The sequence below is a fragment of the Salvelinus namaycush genome, chromosome 41 (genome assembly GCF_016432855.1).
Source record: "Salvelinus namaycush isolate Seneca chromosome 41, SaNama_1.0, whole genome shotgun sequence".
Taxonomy (NCBI): domain Eukaryota; kingdom Metazoa; phylum Chordata; class Actinopteri; order Salmoniformes; family Salmonidae; genus Salvelinus; species Salvelinus namaycush.
The window spans coordinates 12,812,062-12,833,917 of NC_052347.1; the positions used below are offsets into that span (position 1 = coordinate 12,812,062).

Consider the following 21,856-nt stretch of genomic DNA (forward strand, 5'->3'; position numbering starts at 1 on the left):
TAGCCCTATTTGGTAAAAGACCAATGTTTTATTATGGCAAGAACAGCTCAAATAAGCATGGAGAAATGACAGTGCATCATTATTTAAGACATGAAGGTAAGTCACTGCGGAAAATTTCAAGAATTTTGAAAGTTTCTTCAAGTGCAGTCGCTAAACCCATCAAGCGCTGTAAGGAAACTGGCTCTCATGAAGACCGCCACAGGAAAGGAAGACTCAGAGTTACCTCTGCTGCAGAGTATAAGTTCATTAGAGTTACCAGCCTCAGAAATTGCAGCCCAAATAAATGCTTCACAGAGTTCAAGTAACAGACACATCTCAACATAAACTGTTCAGAGGAGACTGCGTGAATCAGGCCTTCATGGTCGAATTGCTGCAAAGTAACCACTACTAAAGGACACCAATAATAAGAAGAGACTTGCTTGGGCCAAGAAACACGAGCAATGGACATTATGGTGGAAATCTGTCCGATTTTTGTTTCCAACCGCTGTATCTTTGTGAGACGCAGATTAGGTGAACAGATGATCTCCGCATGTGTGGTTCCCACCGTGAAGCATAGAGGTGTGATGGTGTGGGGGTGCTTTGCTGGTGACACTGTCAGTGATTTACTTTGAATTCAAGGCACACTTAACCAAAATGGCTACCACAGCGTTCTGCAGCGATACACCATCCCATTTGGTTTGCGCTTAGTGGGACTATCATTTATTTTTTCCACAGGACAATGACCCAACACACCTCCAGGCTGTGTAAGGGCTACTTGACCAGGAAGGAGAATGATGAAGTGCTGCATCAGATGACCTGGCCTCCACAATCTCCCAACCTCAACCCAATTGAGATGGTTTGGGGTGCTTTGGAATGCAGAGTGAAGAAAAAGCAGCCAACAAGTGCTCAGCATATGTGGGAACTCCTTCAACACTTTTGGAAAAGCCTTCCAGGTGAAGCTGGTTGAGAGAATGCCAAGTGTGCAAAGCTGTCATCAAAGAAAACGGTGGCTACTTTGAATAAAATATATTTCGATTTGTTTAAGAACATTTTGGGTTCTACATGATTCCATGTGTTATTTCATAGTTTTGATGTCTTCACTATTATTCTACAATGTAGAACATAGTAAAAATATAGAAAACCCCTTTGAGTAGTTGTGTCCAAACATTTGACTGGTACTGTATATATATATTTTTTTTTTTGCTCAGAAAACTTGGGGGGTCAAATAAAACCACCAGTGGCCGCCAGTTGGGAAACCCTGACCTATTTCCTCCTCCCCAGAGACTCAAAGAACAGATATACAAACACACACTGCAATAAAACACCACCATCTTCATTACAAAAAATAGTTTTTATATACTGTACGATAACAAAGCACTTTTCCATGGCACTTTGTGATCACTGTGACATCTCCACAGAGTGACAATAATTGTGACATCATGCAAATTCAATAAGCAAACATTCATAATGAACCAAATACAAAGGAACATTTTACACAATGCAACCCATGAACAACCCATGTACAGTAGAGACACAACAACAACAACGTCCATTAATGATGACTGAGAGAGGCTCCACAACAACAGTGTCTGAGGGAGCTCTCTCATTGGTGGATGGCACATGGTGGATGGCACGTTTAAAAGCAAATCAAAACTCATGCTGGAACTTCTGACCACCACCTCAATTAACATTTGACCACAACATTTCAGAAAAGAATGTTAATTTGGAGTATAATTACAAAATGACTGTCATTAGACATATTTTAGCCGGTAGAGGCCGCATCTGGGACACGCTGTGTATGACACCGCAGTAGTAGAGGGTACTCCTCATACAACATGTATAATGGCATTTAGTCCTGAATAGAATGTGGTGAAACATATGAAGCCATGAGCCCCAGAAAATCTGTATTTTATTCCAGCTAACATCTTTACATAAAGTGATCAGATCATTTCTTCATTTTTTTGTAAATATGGCAATATTGGGGCAAGAAATTCCATTTGGATTTCCAATCCTTCCTTATGGCAATAATGAGTAAGGCTGACAGGCTGCAGCTGCAGGATGTGATACACATGAACTAAATGATCCAAGCATGTTTCAAATATAAATTCACATTTTAAATACACTGGTAAAGGATTGCTATCAAACTGAAAACACTGACATGGTTTTTCTCCTGATAGGGGTAGAATGAGGGTTGTCTAGTTACCATAGGCTTTCCAAGTAGGTGGGGAGCAGACCAGGTGCTCTCTTTTTCACAATGTGGTTGCTCTGCTCTTTTTGACTACTCGCTATCTGATGATGCTATTTTAGGGGGACTGTCTCCCTACTGCTCTATGTCTCTCTCTCTTTATCTCCCTCCCTCCCTCTCTCTGTAGATGTTTGTGTGTCTCTCTCACTCCTCTCTCACTGTGGCCTGGTGTGGTGTAACAGTTGGTGAGAGGTTTAGCTACATGTAGCCACCACAGCAGCCAGACTTCTGCTTCTCAGATGCAATGTAGTCGTGGATCTGGAACTTGGGCTCGTTAGGCTGCTGGGCAGCTCTGTGCTTCAACTCCCTGGCAGAGGCAAAGAGGCAGAGAGGGAGAGAGAGAGGCAGAGAGAGAGGCAGAGAGAGAGAGAGCGAGAGAGAGCGAGAGAGAGCGAGAGAGAGCGAGAGAGAGAGAGAGAAAGGAGAGTGTGTGGGATGGAGCAGTGCAGAGCAGAGAAATTGAAAACATAAGAGAAAAGAGAAGGAGAGATGAGGAACATAATTGGGCAATATGTCTTTGCCCTTTCACATACAGTGCAACTTTAATTTAGAAATAACATGAGTCGTGACTTACTTTGCTACAGCCAAGAAGGCCAGCTCTACGTTGACTCCAGTCTTGGCACTGGTCTCCATGAAAGGGACTCCATATTCCTGAAAAGCATCCAGTGCTTTTAATGGCACTACTCAAGTACACCACATTCACCATATGAATGAACTCACTACCAAACACTCAGAGTGATACATATCTCCAACACTTGAGGGAACATCAGTTCACAAGTGCAGTTTATAAATCAACATTTCAAGCTTGTTTTCATTTCACAGTGCTGTACAGTTGCTTTTGAAGAGGCTACTTGGTGTTTTGCAGTAGGAGAGTGGAGCAAACCCTTAAGTGGGCCTTGTCTCTTACCTTGGCCAGCTTCTCTCCCTCCTCACGCTTGATGACCCTCTCTCCGGCCATGTCCGTCTGTTTGGACAGAGCAGAGGAGAGTCATGGACACAACTAGTCCATTAGATCCAGAGAGGCACCATGACATCAGCCCACACAAGCCACAGCAGTTCCCAGGGCAGTCTCCAGGCTGCCTCTGAGTCTCTGACCACAGGCCAAACATTGCTCAGAGAGAAATGTGCCCTGTCCTGCTGCTCTCCCCAGCTCTGGGAATAAATGATGTCTGGTGGAACGTGACAGCAATGACCCAGTGTCTCTGTAGTAGCACCACCAGAGGGGGCACATGATCTATGGGTGCTGCTGAACTGGAGATGCCACCAGTTCTATTTGAAATCATCACAACACATGTATTCACTAGTAACGTTCTAATTCAGCTTCAATATAAACTCAGAGGCTGAGACACTGTGTGTGTGGGTGTGTGTAATTAGGCTACAAAGTCAATAGCAGAGACAAATATGTTTCTGTGTGTGTTGTGTTCTTATTGTTACTTCTCTTGATACACTCTACAAAACCAAAAGGATGTCTAGCTCACACCTTGTTGCCGAGCAACATGATGACCACATCCTTCTGAGCATACTCATGAATTTCAGTCAGCCAGGCCTATATGGGAGAGGGGGGGGGGGGGGGGGGGGGGGGGGGGGGGGGGGATTAAAAGGAGATTAGTCAGTAAAAATGCCAGTGCTAAAGGAGACCCTCTCTACAAAAACAGAATCAATTTCTCTGCTCTGCTGCTTTGGTTACTATTCTCCATTCTGCGCTGTACTTCCCCTTATCCCTAAACCTTCAAAAACTTAAATAATGGCTTCTTGGAAATGTCATGAAATGTCATTGTGGAGGTCACTTCAGTAATGTAATGTGGAGGCCATATATTACTTGGCATGTAAAAGGAATTCTGGGTTCTTCCTCTAAAAGGGGGCTTATGAGAAGACGTGAGGAGATAAGAAGGAGGAGTGAAGAGTGACATGATAGGTTTCTCACCCTGATGTTGTCAAAGGATGACTTGCTGGTGATGTCATAGAGCAGGAGGAGGGCTGAGGAAAGAAAGGCAGAGAGTCTCACACAGCCACGTGTTCTTAGCATTCTACCACACATACAACCAGGAAGTGTTTTAATAGAGCAGAGATTACCCTGTGCGTCTCTGTAGTAGGCATGCGTGACACTGCGGAATCTCTCCTGTCCTGCAGTATCCCAGATCTGGGAGAAAGAGGTGAAAAATTAATTATAACAATGTAATAAACCTGGAAAACGGGACAATATTGCAACCAGCAGCAACCAATGAGCATGTAATGGTATGCACGTCATAATGGGAAATTAACGATCAATATATTTTACAGTGTAATACATTAGAATAGTCACGTGGCTTATTTCTTTTTTACCAGGTAAGTTGATTGAGAACACATTCTCATTTACAGAAATGACCTGGGGAATAGTTACAGGGAAGAGGAGGGGGATGAATGAGCCAATTGGAAGCTGGGGATGTTTAGGTAGCCATGATGGTATGACAGCCAGATTGAGAATTTAACCAGGATACCGAGGTTAATACCCCTAATCTTACAATACGTGGCATGTGATCTTTAGTGACCACAGAGAGTCAGGACACCTGTTCAACATCCCATCCGAAAGACGGCACCCTACACAGGGCAATGTCCCCAATCCCTACCCTGGGGCAATTGGATATATTCTTTTAGACCATAGGAAAGAGTGCCTCCTACTGGCCTCCAACACCACTTCCAGCAGCATCTGGTCTCCCATCCAGGTACCAACCAGGACCAACCCTGCTTAACACTGCTTAGCTTCAGAGGCAAGCCAGCATTGGGATGCAGGGTGGTGTGCTGCTCAGACAAAACCCACCGAAGGCATTTAAATGTTTGGCACCTCTCAGCCAGAATTGTTAATAAAACAGGATATGATAACAACGTATTTGCAATAGATACACTGTGGTTACATAGGGACACTTGAGTGTTGACCACATACGCCACTGCCCACTGTGTAATATTATGATACTGACTGTGGTTTAATGAATTAGACTGGTAGGGATAGGATCACAGGAATAGTGGTATCAATGTTGGGTGTAGAGGTCCCTGCTCTCTCACCTGGAGTTTGACCTTCACGTTGTCCACCGTCACAACTTTATTCTGATGAGGAGAGGAAACAGTTAACCACAGGACTGTCTATGGTGGTCTTTTTGCATAATAGAGACAGACTCAGACAAAACACATCACAGGTATTTAAATATTAAGAAGCTTCAGAAAGCAAGAATATTCTAAAGAACAAACAGACAGAGCGGAAATAGCACAGCATGCTGTATAACAGTGGCGACCCGTCATTCAGGGCAGGTGGGCCTGTGAGCCCCAACCTTTAATAAAATAATAATAATAAATAAATATATATATATTGTTTTTTGGGGGGTTTGCCTGTTTTACATGTTATTTTGGCATTAATATGTGTCACATATCAGTTTACAAACAATGTAAAAATATATATATATATCATTGAGTTAATAAAGCTGCAAATAAACAGGCAGCTCTAAAATGTAGGTGTTTCAGCCTAGCTCAGTGTTTTATGTGGTGGTGGGGCAGGCCAGCAGAAAATAGGAGCATTGCACTGTGATTGGCTCAGTGTTCTGTCACTGATGGGGACACACTTTTACCAGCCTTTAGTAAGGGTAGACATCAAGAATGTGAGCCATTTGGGTTCTGCCATAGACTTAGATTAGAAGTGCCCTTCCAAGAAGGCTCAAGGTCATTGGCCACAGATAAAATGACCTCAAATCACGTTATATCTACCGTAGCTTTGATTGGACTGATCATGTCAACATCTTACTTTTAAAGTCTTAGCTAGCAGTCATCATCAGTTGTCATCAAGTCGACAATCTACTAGCAAATCCTTTTTAATCCTTGTCATATGAAGAGAAATAATGAAGAGAAATTACAGATAAAACGTATCGGTGCTCATCGGCCATTGGACATAAAGATTACACAACAAGTTGGAAATTGCAAATTCAACAATGAGTCGTTTGGAAGGAATCAGTGGCTAACTGCAAGCGTTGCAAAGAAACCACTAACGTTAGCCTGCTATTCAATGGAGTGGCTGTGTCCCCCCCCCAGAGTTCCCACCATAAATCCAGAGAATGACAAAGTTTGATGACAAAGTCTGATGACAAAATTTGCCCACAAAGGACCACTGCGCCACCTTCACAAGATGAGTCCAAAAATGTATTGTATGCTGCTGCATAAAATATGTAATATGCAAGGGAGAAATGTATACTGTAGCTAAGAAAGTAATACTAAGTGTTTGTTGTGTAGTAACCTGTTCATAACCCATGTGCCTCACCATAATAATTTGGTCTATTTTCACCAATGCGGTATTGTAAACACATCATTCGTGGCCCAGTGTGTGCTTGTTTGGCTACTGTTTTGTACAGCTTTCACCCAAACGGCGTTCAATGTGCCTCACCCTAATAATTTGGTCTACTTTCACCTCTTAATTTTGCCTACTGTTCTAACTTGGTGGTGCACATATAGCCTATAACCTGTTTTGGAGAACTGTAATCATCGAATATTGTAAAAGCTTTCATTGTCTGTTTATATGTCCCCTTTTTTATCCTACGGCTCTGACTTGGTGTACAGGGAGAATACTGTAAGAATGGCCCATATTCTGAATTCTGTCGCTATACATTTCAAAAGTGCTGAACAAATAGTTATATTGACTACGTCCGTCGTGGCTTGCTCATTAACATCTTAATCGGAATTACGGATTGTCTCTTATCCGCTTGTCGTCCCCTTATGCCATAGTTTGTACATCTCATTTGTCAGTAGAAACCACATTTGTTTAAGCAAGTCTGCCATGTCAGCTATGTTTTTTAAAAGGCAGTAAATGAGGCTGAACGAACTGTTTCGCTGCCAGACAAGGCTCCGCTGAAAGCCAGGTTTAGCAGTGGTAAGGTGTTGGGACAGCTTTACGTAGGCCCTAACAGTTTGTGGGCACTGTTTGTCACCGTTATAGTGCAATTCATGTATTGTTTAGTGTTGTGGCTTTGATGGCATGCATCCCACTTTTTTTGGGGGGGGGGGGGGGGGGGGGGGGCACCAAGATTTCCATGCTAAAATCACCACTGCTATATAGACTCATAAAGACAACATGCAAACTAAGAGGAGCTTCAGAGGCCGGGCAAAGAAAGCCAATTGCTACACCCAGACTACAGAGGTTCTGGAATTAGACTTAATTGCACAATAGTGAGAAAGAAGACTGGTGTCACGTCCTGACTATAGAGAGCCCTTATTTTCTATGGTAGAGTAGGTCAGGGAGTGGCTGGGGTTTAGTCTAGTTTATTATTTCTATGTGGGGTTCTAGTTTTGTTTTTCTATGTTGGTGATTGGTATGATTCCCAATTGGAGGCAGCTGGTAATCGTTGTCTCTAATTGGGAATCATATTTAAGTAGCATTTTTTCCACCTGTGTTTTATGGGATATTGTTTTGAGTTAGTGCACGTAGCACATCTGTAGTCACGGTTTGTTGTTAGTTTATTGTTTTGTTTTGCTAAGTTTCACTTACTAATAAATTATGTGGAACTCAACATCCGCTGCGCCTTGGTCTGATAATTATTCCAGCGAACGTGACAACTGGCAAAATAACAATCCACTCCCTGGCTAATTTCCTGTGGCTGTCAGGGACGCCATGTGATTTTCTGTATAGGCAGGAGTCTAAAATAGTCATGAGTGAAAAAAATAATATTAGCTACAGATATGGATTAGTGAAAAACACATCTTGTGAAAGATGCTCTTCAAGACAATATAGAAGGAATATGGAAGATTGAGGAGGAATAAGATGCTTCCAAGTGAAAAACATATCTTGTGAAAGATGCTCTTCGAGGGAGTATAGAAAGAATATGGAAAATTGAGAAGGAATAAGATGCCTAAGTCATGTGAAATGATGTGTCCCTTCTAAACTAAATCCCAAATATGTACGTACATACACCCACCCACCCACACACACATACACTCACGAACAAACCCAATGGCACACATTCTAGAGGTCAACCAATAACAGCTTGTTGTAAGGTCAGTCTGCTGTGTAGGTGTCATTATTATGCAGGTAACTGAACCAGTTAACCTCACCCTGGCCTTTTAAACTTCCTGTTTGTATTTCAGGGGAAAACAGGAGGAAAGTCACTAAGTGAGAACATGACACAAGCAACAATGTTGAAATGAAGGAAGTGAACGCTACAACTGGTACATATCACTTCCTCTAAGCTAACCTCATTACTCCACTATCAGTACCCGGGTACAGTCAGCCCCTGCCTTTCCTGTGAGCACACTGTGACAGACACACACTCTCTCTGAAGTGAGTCCAATCTTCTAAAATGGCCCCTCTTAACGGGGGTCACCACCCATTGAGACTTCCACCTTGGCAGAACGGACATGGTCCAACCCCTGCATTAGTTGCCATGGGTTTCCGTTTTTCCCTCCAATTATTACGCAGATTGGCCACACACGGCTTAGCGTTGACAAGCCCCATGCTGAGCAACTGCTACAAGGAAGCAGGGCCAAAATAGCCCTGCCACGTTAGAGCTAGTCACAGCAGTCTTCCCAACCACACAGGGTATTGATTGGTATAGCTGGAGGCTCAGCAAGGAACATATTGACTGATCCTGTATCATTCTCAAAATCATCTCTCCTTATAATCTTCTGTTCCATACAGATGCAATGCAAGTAGCCGTGGGTGGTCACTACACACAACTCATTGTTATAATGCACTTATTTATGAATCTCATGAATAGTTATTACCTGTTGCACAAGCATGGAGAAAATAATCTCCATTTGTCTACATAAACGGTCCACACATCCCTATCCATGATGTACTCCCATCCCAGGCAGTCCTAATGTCTACACCATCAACACAGAGTGGTAACACAGTACTCTGCCTTAATGCAACATAATTTCCTCCAAAACCGCCATTTTACCAGCCATTAGATAGAGTGTTTTCTTTGGATGGTGAGCGGGTCCAAATCCACTGGTGCAAGAGTCTTTCTTTCTGTCCATATTCTCTCTTTTTCCATCTCTCACTCATTTTCTCTATCTTTTTCTCTCTCTCTCCAGCAGCTGGTTGGAAGCTATGGAAATCTGTCCCCCACATGAGAGCTGCTTGTTTATTTGACCCCAGCCAGGACAGAGCATCGTTTGTGGGGGTAACGTAACGTAACGTACAACGTCTTCAACAACATTCTAGCGTTTATCTTGTAAATAGACCATTTAGAAATGAGAAAGAACAGAGAAACAGCAGACATAATGCATACATTATGAATGTATAGACACAAAGAACCTTCCAACCATGAGTTGACCCCACTCTGAGTCTACTGACATCTCTCTCACCCTAAAGTCTATTCCCACGGTGGCTATGAAGTTGCCTCCCAAAAAGGCCCCGTCTTTAAAGCGCACCAGCACACACGTCTTCCCCACCGCAGAGTCTCCCAGCAGCATCACCTAGAGAGGCGTCACAGCCAGAGGTCAGAGAGAGGGGTTAGGGGTCATACCTGGGCCCAACACACTGGCATCAACCCTCACATGACCAGAAGAATGGTAATAACTCCAAACAAGCTTTCACTGAACAATATTTGGTCTTAAGAGATGAATCATAGAGTGCAACTGGTTCATATGCAAATTACTTTCTGAAAATAATCTGTTGATTATTTCATGATGCTGTGCATCCATGAGAAGTGAAAATGATAAAACTAGAATTTCACGACATCATGATGACTAGTGTTGTTAAGTGTCAAAGCACTGACTCATGATCCTATTGCAAAATGTTCTTGTTGTTTTAGCCCCATCTGAACTTCCTGGTTATTTATTGGGCGCCTGATTTAGTTTGGATATTTTATCCATCAGTTGATTTCATCTTTATAAGGTTGTAGACTAAATTATGTGGTTGATGTGTGGGTCTACCCTTATTAATTTGATCATTCATATTTCAACATGAGTAGTGTTCTGCAGTAAAACAGCTTAGAGTGGATATGTATGAGAGATCATATTTGCACAAACCATCATGAGACTGATGTGTGAATGACCTGTTGTACTTCTGCTTGGTCTAGTTCATTAACCACTCTCTTGATTCTGATCAATCCCCAAACGCTCATGATTAAAAGTACTATGTAACAATATGCACCTTTACTGTAACTACATTTTAAATACAATAACATGGACTTTTCCCCCTACGATTTGGAGAGAAATGTACTATTACGTGGTATGCAGTTAACCTGTATTACCAAGTGCTACATTCTTCCTTGAGACAATATTTAGATATCATTAAGAATGGGAGGACTGAATACCGTGATTCATATCAAATAAACCTGTGTCACATTGGATACATTATCCAGTGGTGTAAAGTACTACTTAAGTAGTTTTTTGGGGTATCTGTACTTTACTATTTATATTTTTGCCAATTTTCACTTCACTACATTCCTAAAGAAAATAATGTACTTTTTACTCCATACATTTTCCCTGACACCCAAAAGTACTTGTTACATTTTGACAAGTAAATGGTCCAATTCGCACACGTATCAAGAGAACATCCCTGGTCACCCATACTGCCTCTGATCTGTAGGACTCACTAAACACAAATGCTTCATTTGTAAATTATGTCTGAGTGCTGGAGTGTGCCCCTGGCTATCCGTCAATAAAAAATTAAAACATTTAATTGTGTCCTCTGGTTTATACTTTTGATACATAAGAATCAAAATTAAATGGAATTGCTCAAATGTACTTAAGTATATTTAAAACCAAATACTTTTAGACTTTTACTTAAGTATTTTACGGCGTGACTTTCACTTTTACTTGAGTCATTTTCTATTAAGGTATCTTTACTTTTACTCAAGTATGACTGTTGAGTACTTTTTCCACCACTGACATTATCCATAAGGGAGGGGTGAAATTGGTGTGCACTGGTGTGTGGCAAGGCACATAATTGATAGTGGTGGGGTAATTAAGAGTAATGTAAACAGAATAGAAGCTTGCCACAATGATAACAGCTGTTCTTATTCCATAGTGGTATATTGTGCTACATTAAGGGGAAACTTCACAAAAGCAAGGGCTACCCTCTTAGAAAAAAAGGTGCTATCTAGAACCTAAAAGGGTTCTTTGGCTGTCCCGATTGGAGAACCCTATGAAGAACCCTTGTTGGTTCCAGGTAGAACCCTTTTGGTTCCAAGTACACCCGTTTTGGGTTCCATGTAAACTCAGCAAAAAAAGAAACGTCCCTTTTTCAGGACCCTGTCTTTCAAAAATAATTAGTAAAAATCCAAATAACTTCGCAGATCTTCATTGTAAAGGGTTTAAACACTGTTTCCCGTACTTGTTCAATAAAACATAAACAATTAATGAACATGCACCTGTGGAATGGTCGTTAAGACACTAACAGCTTACAGACGGCGAGCAATTAAGGTCACAGTTATGAAAACTTAGGACACTAAAGAGGCCTTCCTACTGACTCTGAAAAACACCAAAAGAAAGATGCTCAAGGTCCCTGCTCATCTGCGTGAACGTGCCTTAGGCATGCTGCAAGGAGGCATGAGGACTGCAAATGTGGCCAGGGCAATAAATTGCAATGTCCGTACTGTGAGACGCCTAAGACAGCGCTACAGGGAGACAGGGTGGACAGCTGTCCTCGCAGTGGCAGACCACATGTAACAACACCTGCACAGGGGCCTCCCGGGTGGCGCAGTGGTCTAGGGCACTGCATCGCAGTGCTAACTGCGCCACCAGAGTCTCTGGGTTCGCGCCCAGGCTCTGTCGCAGCCGGCCGCGACCGGGAGGTCCGTGGGGCGACGCACAATTGGCATAGCGTCGTCCGGGTTAGGGAGGGTTTGGCCGGTAGGGATATCCTTGTCTCATCGCGCTCCAGCGACTCCTGTGGCGGGCCGGGCGCAGTGCGCGCCAACCAAGGGGGCCAGGTACACGGTGTTTCCTCCGACACATTGGTGCGGCTGGCTTCCGGGTTGGAGGCGCGCTGTGTTAAGAAGCAGTACGGCTGGTTGGGTTGTGCTTCGGAGGACGCATGGCTTTAGACCTTCGTCTCTCCCGAGCCCGTACGGGAGTTGTAGCGATGAGACAAGGTAGTAATTACTAGCGATTGGATACCACGAAAATTGGGGAGAAAATGGGATAAAATTAAAAAAAAAAAAAAAAAAACAACACCTGCACAGGATCGGTACATCCGAACATCACACCTGCGGGACAGGTACAGGATGGCAACAACAACTGCCCGAGTTACACCAGGAACGCACAATCCCTCCATCAGTGCACAGACTGTCCGCAATAGGCTTAGAGAGGCTGGACTGAGGGCTTGTAGGCCTGTTGTAAGGCAGGTCCTCACCAGACATCACTGGCAACAATGTCTCCTATGGGCACAAACCCACCGTCGCTGGACCAGACAGGACTGTCAAAAAATGCTCTTCAGGCCTCCCGGGTGGCGCAGTGGTCTAGAGCACTGCATCGCAGTGCTAGCTGCGCCACCAGAGTCTCTGGGTTCGCGCCCAGGCTCTGTCAAGGCCGCGACCGGGAGGTCCGTGGGGCGACGCACAATTGGCTTAGCGTCGTCCGGGTTAGGGAGGGTTTGGCCGGTAGGGATATCCTTGTCTCATCGCGCTCCAGCGACTCCTGTGGCGGGCCGGGCGCAGTGCGCGCTAACCGAGGGGGGCGGGTGCACGGTGTTTCCTCCGACACATTGGTGCGGCTGGCTTCCGGGTTGGAGGCGCGCTGTGTTAAGAAGCAGTGCGGCTTGGTTGGGTTGTGCTTCGGAGGACGCATGGCTTTCGACCTTCGTCTCTCCCGAGCCCGTACGGGAGTTGTAGCGATGAGACAAGATAGTAATTACTAGCGATTGGATACCACGAAAATTGGGGAGAAAAGGGGATAAAAATTTAGGGATAAATAAATAAATAAATATATATATATAAAAAAACTGACGAGTTGTGGTTTTGTCTCACCAGGGGTGATGGTCGGATTCACGTTTATTGTCGAAGGAATGAGCGTTACACTGAGGCCTGTACTCTGGAGCGAGATCGATTTGGAGGTGGGGGGTCCGTCATGGTCTGGGGCGGTGTGTCCAGCATCATCGGACTGAGCTTGTTGTCATTGCAGGCAATCTCAACTCTGTGCGTTACAGGGAAGACATCCTCCTCCCTCACGTGGTACCCTTCCTGCAGGCTCATCCTGACATGACCCTCCAGCATGACAATGCCACCTGCCATACTGCTTGTTCTGTGCGTGATTTCGTGCAAGACAGGAATGTCAGTGTTCTGCGAAGAGCCCAGATCTCAATCCCATTGAGCACGTCTGGAACCTGTTGGATCGGAGGGTGAGGGCTAGGGCCAGTCCCCCCAGAAATGTCTGGGAACTTCCAGGTGCCTTGGTAGAAGAGTGGGGTAACATCTCACAGCAAGAACTGGCAAATCTGGTGCAGTCCATGAGGAGATGCACTGCAGTACTTAATGTAGCTGGTGGCCACACCAGATACTGACTGTTACTTTTGATTTTTACCCCCACTTTGTTCAGGGACACATAATTCCATTTCTGTTAGTCACAGGTCTGTGGAACTTGTTCAGTTTATGTCTCAGTTGTTGAATCTTATGTTAATACAAATATTTACACATGTTAAGTTTGCTGAAAATAAATGCAGTTGACAGTGAGAGGACGTTTCTTTTTTTGCTGAGTTTAGAACCTTTTCCACAGAGGGTTCTACATGGAACCCAAAATGGTTCTGCCTGGAACAAAAAAAGGGTTTCACCTGGAACAAAAAAAGGGTTTCACCTGGAACAAAAAAAGGGTTTCACCTGGAACAAAAAAAGGGTTTCACCTGGAACAAAAAAAGGGTTTCACCTGGAACAAAAAAAGGGTTTCACCTGGAACAAAAAAAGGGTTTCACCTGGAACAAAAAAGGGTTTCACCTGGAACAAAAAAAGGGTTTCACCTGGAACAAAAAAAGGGTTTCACCTGGAACAAAAAAAGGGTTTCACCTGGAACAAAAAAGGGTTTCACCTGGAACAAAAAAGGGTTTAATTTGGAACCAAAGGGGTTCTTCTATGGGGACAGCCTTTTTTATAAGAGTGTACTGGTGTGCAGAATAGGCAGAGTATTTTAATAGATTTTCCTTCATTTGTTTGAGAGATGGCCACCTGTACCACCAGTGAAGCTTCTCAATTAGGCTACAGTCAATATTAATACCAGCAGGCAGCGCCATAACATGATCATAAGCATAATACTGTTATAAGCACATAATAAACATAGCCTAATAATATATATCCCAATAATAAGAATAGCCTAATACAGACCTTGAAGGCAATATCAAAATACTCGCAAACCGAGGCGCATCTCTCCAACACATATTTTGATGTTCCGTTTTTAGTCTCTTTATCCTTCAACGATGCCTTCTTTGTGGACATCGCAATGACTATCACCACAGTATCACCGAGATCTGTCAGCGCGCCGCGCGATGTTCCTCCCGAGATGCCAGTGACTCAAAACCAGTTAACACGAGCAATGAGTCCATCTGCAGTCATTTAGCGTTGTCCAAAACCACCCAGCGCTTTCTAAGAACAATTTCTTGACGCTGAATCAACTAATGCCAATCATAGAGTCGTGGTTAAAACTTAAATGGGGATTCTCTTGAGGACGCGGCTACATTCGTGGAGAAAATATAATCAATATGCGGAAACATTTCTCAGTTATGCAGAACGTTGGAACGGATCCGCATCATTCTTTACGCGTTGGCAGATGAAACGACGTTGCTATTGTCATTTGTCCAATGAAGATAATGTTATTTAGGTCTATGAAATGAGGCAGTTTTTTGTAATTTTCATAAATGAAAACAACTAGGTCTTCAACCTAGCCACGGACGCAACAGGCAGTGATGGCACGAGTTATTAGTCACAGGTGGTACTGAACTCGTTGATCATGAAAGAGGAGGAGTTCAGCGAACGAAAAAAAACGTCTGTCAACGTGTTGCCACTGAAAAATACACTTTTCGGTTTCAATCCTAAATTAATGCTAGTCCAGTGATTTCAGAATTCTGAAAAATTCAGAAGGTAGGTGGTCTTTCCGGTAGGTGGTCTTTCCTCACCTATGTCTACTTTTCAAAGGATGTATGTAGCCTTGAGAAAATACACTAATAACAGACAGTGTTCATATGAGAATCTCATTTTCTTTCACTTAATTGACATGACATAATGTCAAAAATGTTCTCCTAATTGCCAAGCCATGCATGATCATGTGGATGGATACCAGCTGAATCTTTGACTAAGAGTTTGTCTCTCCCCAGTGCTCAAAAGAGAGAGATGAGAAAAAGAGATGTCTGTGGGTGTATCTCTCTCTAGCTCCATCACTTCACATTACAGGCAGTTGTGGGCTCAGACAGACAGACAAACAGACAGACAGACAGAAAGACTGGCGAACCTTGGTTAATCTTCTATCCACCTAGTACAACAAAGGTTTCTGCAAGTGCAACCAAACCTTTTTATACCCACTGCATTTGTCACAACCTTTTACTGTATGACAAAGCATTTTTCGTATCTCCAAGGTAAGCAGCTTTGTGTGTCCTTTTTCTGCATTGCTTTTGTACGGCTTATATGCCTTCAGACAAACAAAGCCTTAGTCATCACTGTCTGTCACAGCACAAAACATTCAGGTCTATTTCTGAAAATAGCATCACCCTGAGCTTTATAACTTTTACAGTCCCGTTCTTTCTGTCTTTCTTTCTTACTTTCATTTTCTCTGTGAATGGAAGCCCACCATACATCACCACAGTGATAATGTAGACCGTATATGCAGACAATCAATCACTCCAGTTCACATTCACAACAGTGAGTGATACATCTGCGAAACACAACTATCCATCAGGGAACAGACCAACTGGTGCATCATTAACTGTAATCATACACCCGCTTTCTAGCAACACCCAACTGTGTGCTAAAGATCATTATGATTGCAGAAAGAGGAAGATGATTGGCACCTCAGACAACAGCATTTAGGGACCCTGGAAGGGAAGACACTTGTTGTCCCATCAATCCCAGTAACAAAGTGATCTGTTCCCTTCATGGTCACTTGTCCCCTATGGCTCATGGCAGACAATAACGCAGAGACTCACCGTGAAGCCGATGCCCACAGTGGCAGAGAAGGAGCCGGGTATGAACTTGCCTTGGTCATACTGGACCAGCAGAGAGGTCTTCCCCACGCCGCTGTCTCCCACCATGATGGTCTGTGGATAGCAGGAAGAACAGAGAGCAGGTTAGCCACATCACAGCACTACACAGCACTACACAGCACAGCACTACACAGCACAGCACAGCACTACACAGCACAGCACAGCACTACACAGCACTACACAGCACTACACAGCACTACACAGCACAGCACTACACAGCACAGCACTACACAGCACAGCACAGCACAGCACTACACAGCACAGCACTACACAGCACTACACAGCACAGCACTACACAGCACAGCACTACACAGAACAGCATAGTGCACTCTTATAAAAAAGGGTTATTCTGCTGCCCCCATAGCTTAACCCTTTTTGGTTCCAGGGAGAACCCTTTTTGGTTCCACAAAGAACCATTTTGGGTTCCATGTAGAACCCTCAATGGAAAGGGTCCTACATGGAACCAAAAAGGGTTCCTCAAATGGTTCTCCTATGGGGACAGCCGAAAAACCATTTTACTTTCTAGATAGCACCTTTTTTCTAAGAGTGTACAGTACAGAACAGCACACTGCTCATCTATAGGCCTGTACAATGAGTGGGTGTAGCGTACCCTACTTTATATGTGCATCTGTTGCTTACAGTGCGGAACATGCCCTTGCCTGATGCCATATAATGTGTGTAATATAATGTGATGCTATGAAGGTCAGTTGGGTAAATACCCGATGGGAGGAGGGAAATGGCAGTGGATGAGTCTGAATGTACCAGGGATATAAGGCAGCTGCAGCCTGAGCATCATGTCAGCCATGCTACTTGGATTCAAGACGATGCGCTCTGTGCCCCAAAGGGAGCATTAAGAGATCTCTCCTTGCCCACTCAACTGAAAAAACTCTTGCACAATGACACACAGCACAGAGAAACACACATCAGCAGGCTACACACACACACACGCACGCACGCATGCACGCACGCACACAGTGGTGTAGTGGAGAGTATACTCAGGTATACGGTGTATACCCACTTATTTTCCGTTGGGCCTTGTGTATATTCCCTTCTTAATCCCCATGATGCATACCAAAGTAGTGTAGTGGAGGTATATGCCTTATCAATAAATAAGTCTGATGGAACAGATCAGAATGTTTCGCTTAAAATGTTGATAAACTATTATTTCTTCACATTTTAGGTGCAGCAATGTGCACGCTACAGTAGGCCTATATTTAGAAAGAGGGGAGATCTAAAGATGTAACAACTATCATGGGTTGCTAATATGACTAGGATAATTACATTTGGCTGCTAGACAATGAAAGAAAGCTCAAAGAAAACCAATAGAACAGGAGTATGCATAAGAGGAAGTCTTTAGAAAATAATTACCTCCAGGTTTCTATGGTGGGATTTTGGCTATACAGGCTACTTTGAAGCAAGGTAAGACATGCCAATTAATATAAAGTGATTATTTGCATCAATTATTGCCATTTGTTTTGCAATCTCCATCTTGTGCTATATGTGCTACAGAAACACCACTAACCAAACAACAGTGCTAGGTGCCTGCACACTTGAATTAAAGGGTATCTACACAAACAAATCTAAATGTCTTACTCGGTTGACATCCTCATTTATCTTTCAATAGTAGGCCTACTATTAGCCTACTTGCACAGTACATATTGGGTACCTGACTGTGAAAGACCAATATGGGATTGATCATTTTAGGTCAGTCAGAGTATATGTCACTGTTTCTCATAGAATTTTTCACACAGGGTGCCTTTCCTTCGCCGGCCGGGCCGTTTGGGAAATGTTTGGCAAAATTAGAGTATAGCCACTTCTCCAGGCACCTCTGCACACACACACACACACACAGAGAGAGAGAGACAGTCAACACTCAGTCAAGGGTCCTCTTATACGATAGGAATTATTTCCCATTGCTGTGGGTCATGCGTCATCCCAACGGGGATCTGCTGTTGATTTGAGAGGGGAGCGTTGCACGTGGGCATCAATAAGGCCCTGTTGCCATGGTTATCAGGTTGGTGGCTAGCCTGGGGCTCCGTGGCAGCAGTCAGCAGACGCTCTTCGCCTCTTTTGTTGACATTTATCACCTCCCAGCAGGCGGCCCCACTGCCTCTTATCTGCTGGCTCATAGAGCCTCACAGCCCACCCAGCTCCCCAACACTCTAATCACTCACATCCCTTTCTCAACTTTCTAATTTTTTAGGCCTCAGAAAGAAAATGTTAATTTCTTCATTACTGTCTCACCAGATATGGTAGATTTAGCTAAAATACATTATTTCTAGTCTTCACCCAGATTAACTCTTTCTCTTCCTACAGAATACAAAGTGGAGACTGTCTGGGGACTGGACTAGATATAAGTGCTGACATTCGTGTTGACCTTTTAAAATGTGGGATTGAAAATCTCAGATCAATTTAAAATCTCAAATCAACCAATAAACACTGACCTTTTGAAGCGACTTTAACATTCACTTATATTTTATTAAAGGTTAATTGTGGGGGTGGATGCTTAGGACAGGATAGCATTCATGAATACACGGTCACAACACCAACAACAGTCTGACGCAGACTTGCGGCTTCGTCTGATGACGCATGGAGCACAAACACACACAGTGGGTGTACCCTGTGTGAAGGCCTGAGCAACCAGAAGCCACTGTCAACCAACTACATTACTATTTCTTGTCATCCTCATCCAACTTTAATGTCTGTATGAGGGGTGGGGGGGGGGGGGGGGGGCAGGCAGAGAGTTTGGGAAAATGGAGAGGAAGTGGGGGTGTAGCCTACCACAGGGGGCAGGGGAGAGATGCTTTTACCATAGCAACACACAAGCTCTCGTAGTAAGAGAGCACCAACTCCCCCCTGAGTTGTTTTAGTTAATCAGGCATAACCCCCTAACCTGGGTACCTGTCCGTGTACTCCGTTTCTTCCAACAACCAATGAACAATCAGCTGACAGGCCAGTCTCTGTGGCAAAACTTGTATTTTTTATTTCACCTTTATTTAACTGACAGGAGTGGCAAGGAGTGGAATGATAGCTAAACAGACTGGTACCCAGACTAATAACCCCCACAGATGTCTCACAATTAACTAAGTCAAAAACAAACTATAAGGCTATGTGATTCTGTCAACCTAGAGGAAACACCCATCTCTCTTTCTTTCTAATATAGCAAAAGGTTGTTGTTTTCCTTCAGTTAATGAGAATCTACCTCTGGGGTTGTCCTCATACACCCACTGAGTCATTATGCTGCATTGTTTGTGAAAGAAACACAGGGTAAATGGAAACATTCAACATAAGCACTTTCTGTTCCTACACTGGAGTATTCTCAGTCAGTTGGCGTGAGGGCTGGATTTATCTAGCTGCTTTGGGGAATGGAGTTGTTATAGAATGATCAAATTATTAGCATAACACTTGATGCCTATGGATAAATAATATATACTTTCTATGAATTTAAATACTTGCCCTAAAAATAAAGTGATATGAAAAAGTATGAAGTTAATATTAGATGTTGCTTACTAAAGTAATTTACCCCAACAATGTTGATGAGTATAAGTGGGTGTATTGTGAAAAAAATGATGTGGCGTTAAAGTGAATTTGGTCTCTAACGGAATAACATGCCTCAAGTCTCATCTTTCTTTCATGACATTTCCGCCCATCTACTTCCACCACACCCACAAATTTCCTGAGGTAAAAAAAAGTAATTAAAGATGCAAATTTCTCTAGAATAACTTAACGTTGGCATCAGTGCTAATGTCATAAAAAGCAGCATTGGTCTTTAACAGGAAGATGTTCTATCAAGGCTATGCGATTACACATAGGAAGAAACAGAGAACGTACAGGAAGCATACATATCAGGGTTGGGGTCAATTTCATTTTAATTACAGTCAATTCAGAAAGTAAACCAAATTCCAATTCTAATACCACATTTTTCTCATTGAAAAGCATTGAAGATACTTGGAATTTGTATTTATGTGTACTTCCTGAATTGACTGGAATTTAAATGGAATTGACCCCAATCCTGATACATATCCCTTCAATTTCCAAGTGTCCTCACATGAAGTACAAATAAAAATGCAGTCAATAATGACAAAGTATACATCATATGAGTAGGCTCTTGCTGATGTATGTGTGTTGCTGTGGCTCACAAAAAACAAAAGGGGAGCAGTTCAACCATTACATTCCACTATAGAAAGTGATAGTCAGGTTACATTTTCAAGATGTAACCTGGAGGACAAAGTTCTATCATCTTTTTGTCCCATTGGACATGTACAGCTGTCAGCCTGGCTGTCCAGGGCCCCTGAAACCTGGCAGGTGCTGATTCAGGTGAGAGAGATGAATGAAGTCATGGAAGCTGGCAAAGGGAATGGGTTCTCCACAAGCAGTCAAGCCACACTGAGATGTCCCTGCAATGCGCAACCATTCCAAATTGCTTACCTACATAGTCAGTCCAACTTTGATATTATTACCTCTACATTACACATACAACTGACATATCCACTCAAGTAGAATGCTGACTGTTGTAGCACCTCCCATGTCACATAATGAAGGCATTGTTCACGCAGACAGAAAAGTTTACTTTTATACTATTACAGAGACACACTTAAATATTAAAATATATATTTACAAAAGAGTACAATTTAAAAGGTAGATTATGTATATAGAGATAGGCTACCCCAGTAGAATTGGCCAATTTAGCACATCATCTTATGTGAGTTCAGCCTCTTTGGTGATTTTAAGTTAGCCTACGAGTTAAGTTATGAAAAAGTAGCCTAATCACCTTGTGCATTAGGTCCTCGTTATAGGGGAACGTGATCTCGAGGGGAGTCAGGCAGTCCTCTGTATCCGTGTCCACCGCAGATGACCCATAGGCACTGTCCGAGTGAAGCGCCTCGCCCTGGTCAACACATTCCATTTCAGGGGTATTCTCCATAATGATATCCATCTTCTTTATTTGTTCCTATAGAATCTTTTTGTCAACGAGTTGAGAAGCTTTATTTTTTTTAATAAGCGGAGCTTTTAGACACGTCGCTGCAATAACTTTATCTCCTTTCCCCGCTCTCTCTCGTTTGCTGTCGCTCTTCTCTACACTCACCGCCCCCTCCTTGTCTAAATCCCTTGCACTTGCAGGTTTGATACTGATGCTCCTGGCAAGAACTATAGCCACCTAGGGGGATCATTTCCGCAGAGTCGAATAAAAATGTAAAGCAAAGCGCTCCTACTGGAAGCGGACACGGAGGTGTACTATAGTATTTATGAAACCATGTCAACTGTGTGCGTTGAAGTGGAGGACGTGCATCATGGTGGGCGCCTTCAAACGCAAATCATCACGTGTCTTCTCTTTGGGATTACTGCGAATTAGCTATATACTTTTGAGGGATGGATGAGGCATATTGGGTCATATCCTAAACCTGCTTTTAAACTAGTAATTGTGGCCGAAATAATATATTGTATATCAATAACTAATTTCACACGTGAACACACACGACTCCTTAATGATTATT

The 21,856-nt window shown here is 43.2% G+C and overlaps 1 protein-coding gene across 4 annotated transcripts; it reads right to left on the reverse strand.

Moving 5' to 3' along the window:
* Positions 1-1,348: 1,348 nt before the first annotated feature.
* Positions 1,349-21,643, reverse strand: LOC120034246 (ras-related protein Rab-37-like). 4 transcript variants are annotated; one of them, XM_038980737.1, is made up of 9 exons: positions 21,133-21,643; positions 16,305-16,415; positions 5,264-5,305; positions 4,298-4,364; positions 4,149-4,201; positions 3,705-3,770; positions 3,132-3,188; positions 2,799-2,875; positions 1,349-2,531 (listed from the first exon to the last, which is right to left on the reverse strand). In XM_038980737.1, the coding sequence occupies exons 1-9, from the start codon at positions 21,295-21,297 to the stop codon at positions 2,423-2,425; spliced, it is 747 nt and encodes a 248-aa protein (XP_038836665.1). In that variant the 5' UTR covers positions 21,298-21,643; the 3' UTR covers positions 1,349-2,422. The 4 variants fall into 4 exon arrangements, with proteins under 4 accessions (XP_038836665.1, XP_038836667.1, XP_038836666.1 ...); XM_038980739.1 differs by lacking the exons at positions 16,305-16,415; positions 21,133-21,643 and adding exons at positions 9,542-9,652; positions 14,494-15,041; XM_038980738.1 differs by lacking the exon at positions 5,264-5,305.
* Positions 21,644-21,856: the final 213 nt, after the last annotated feature.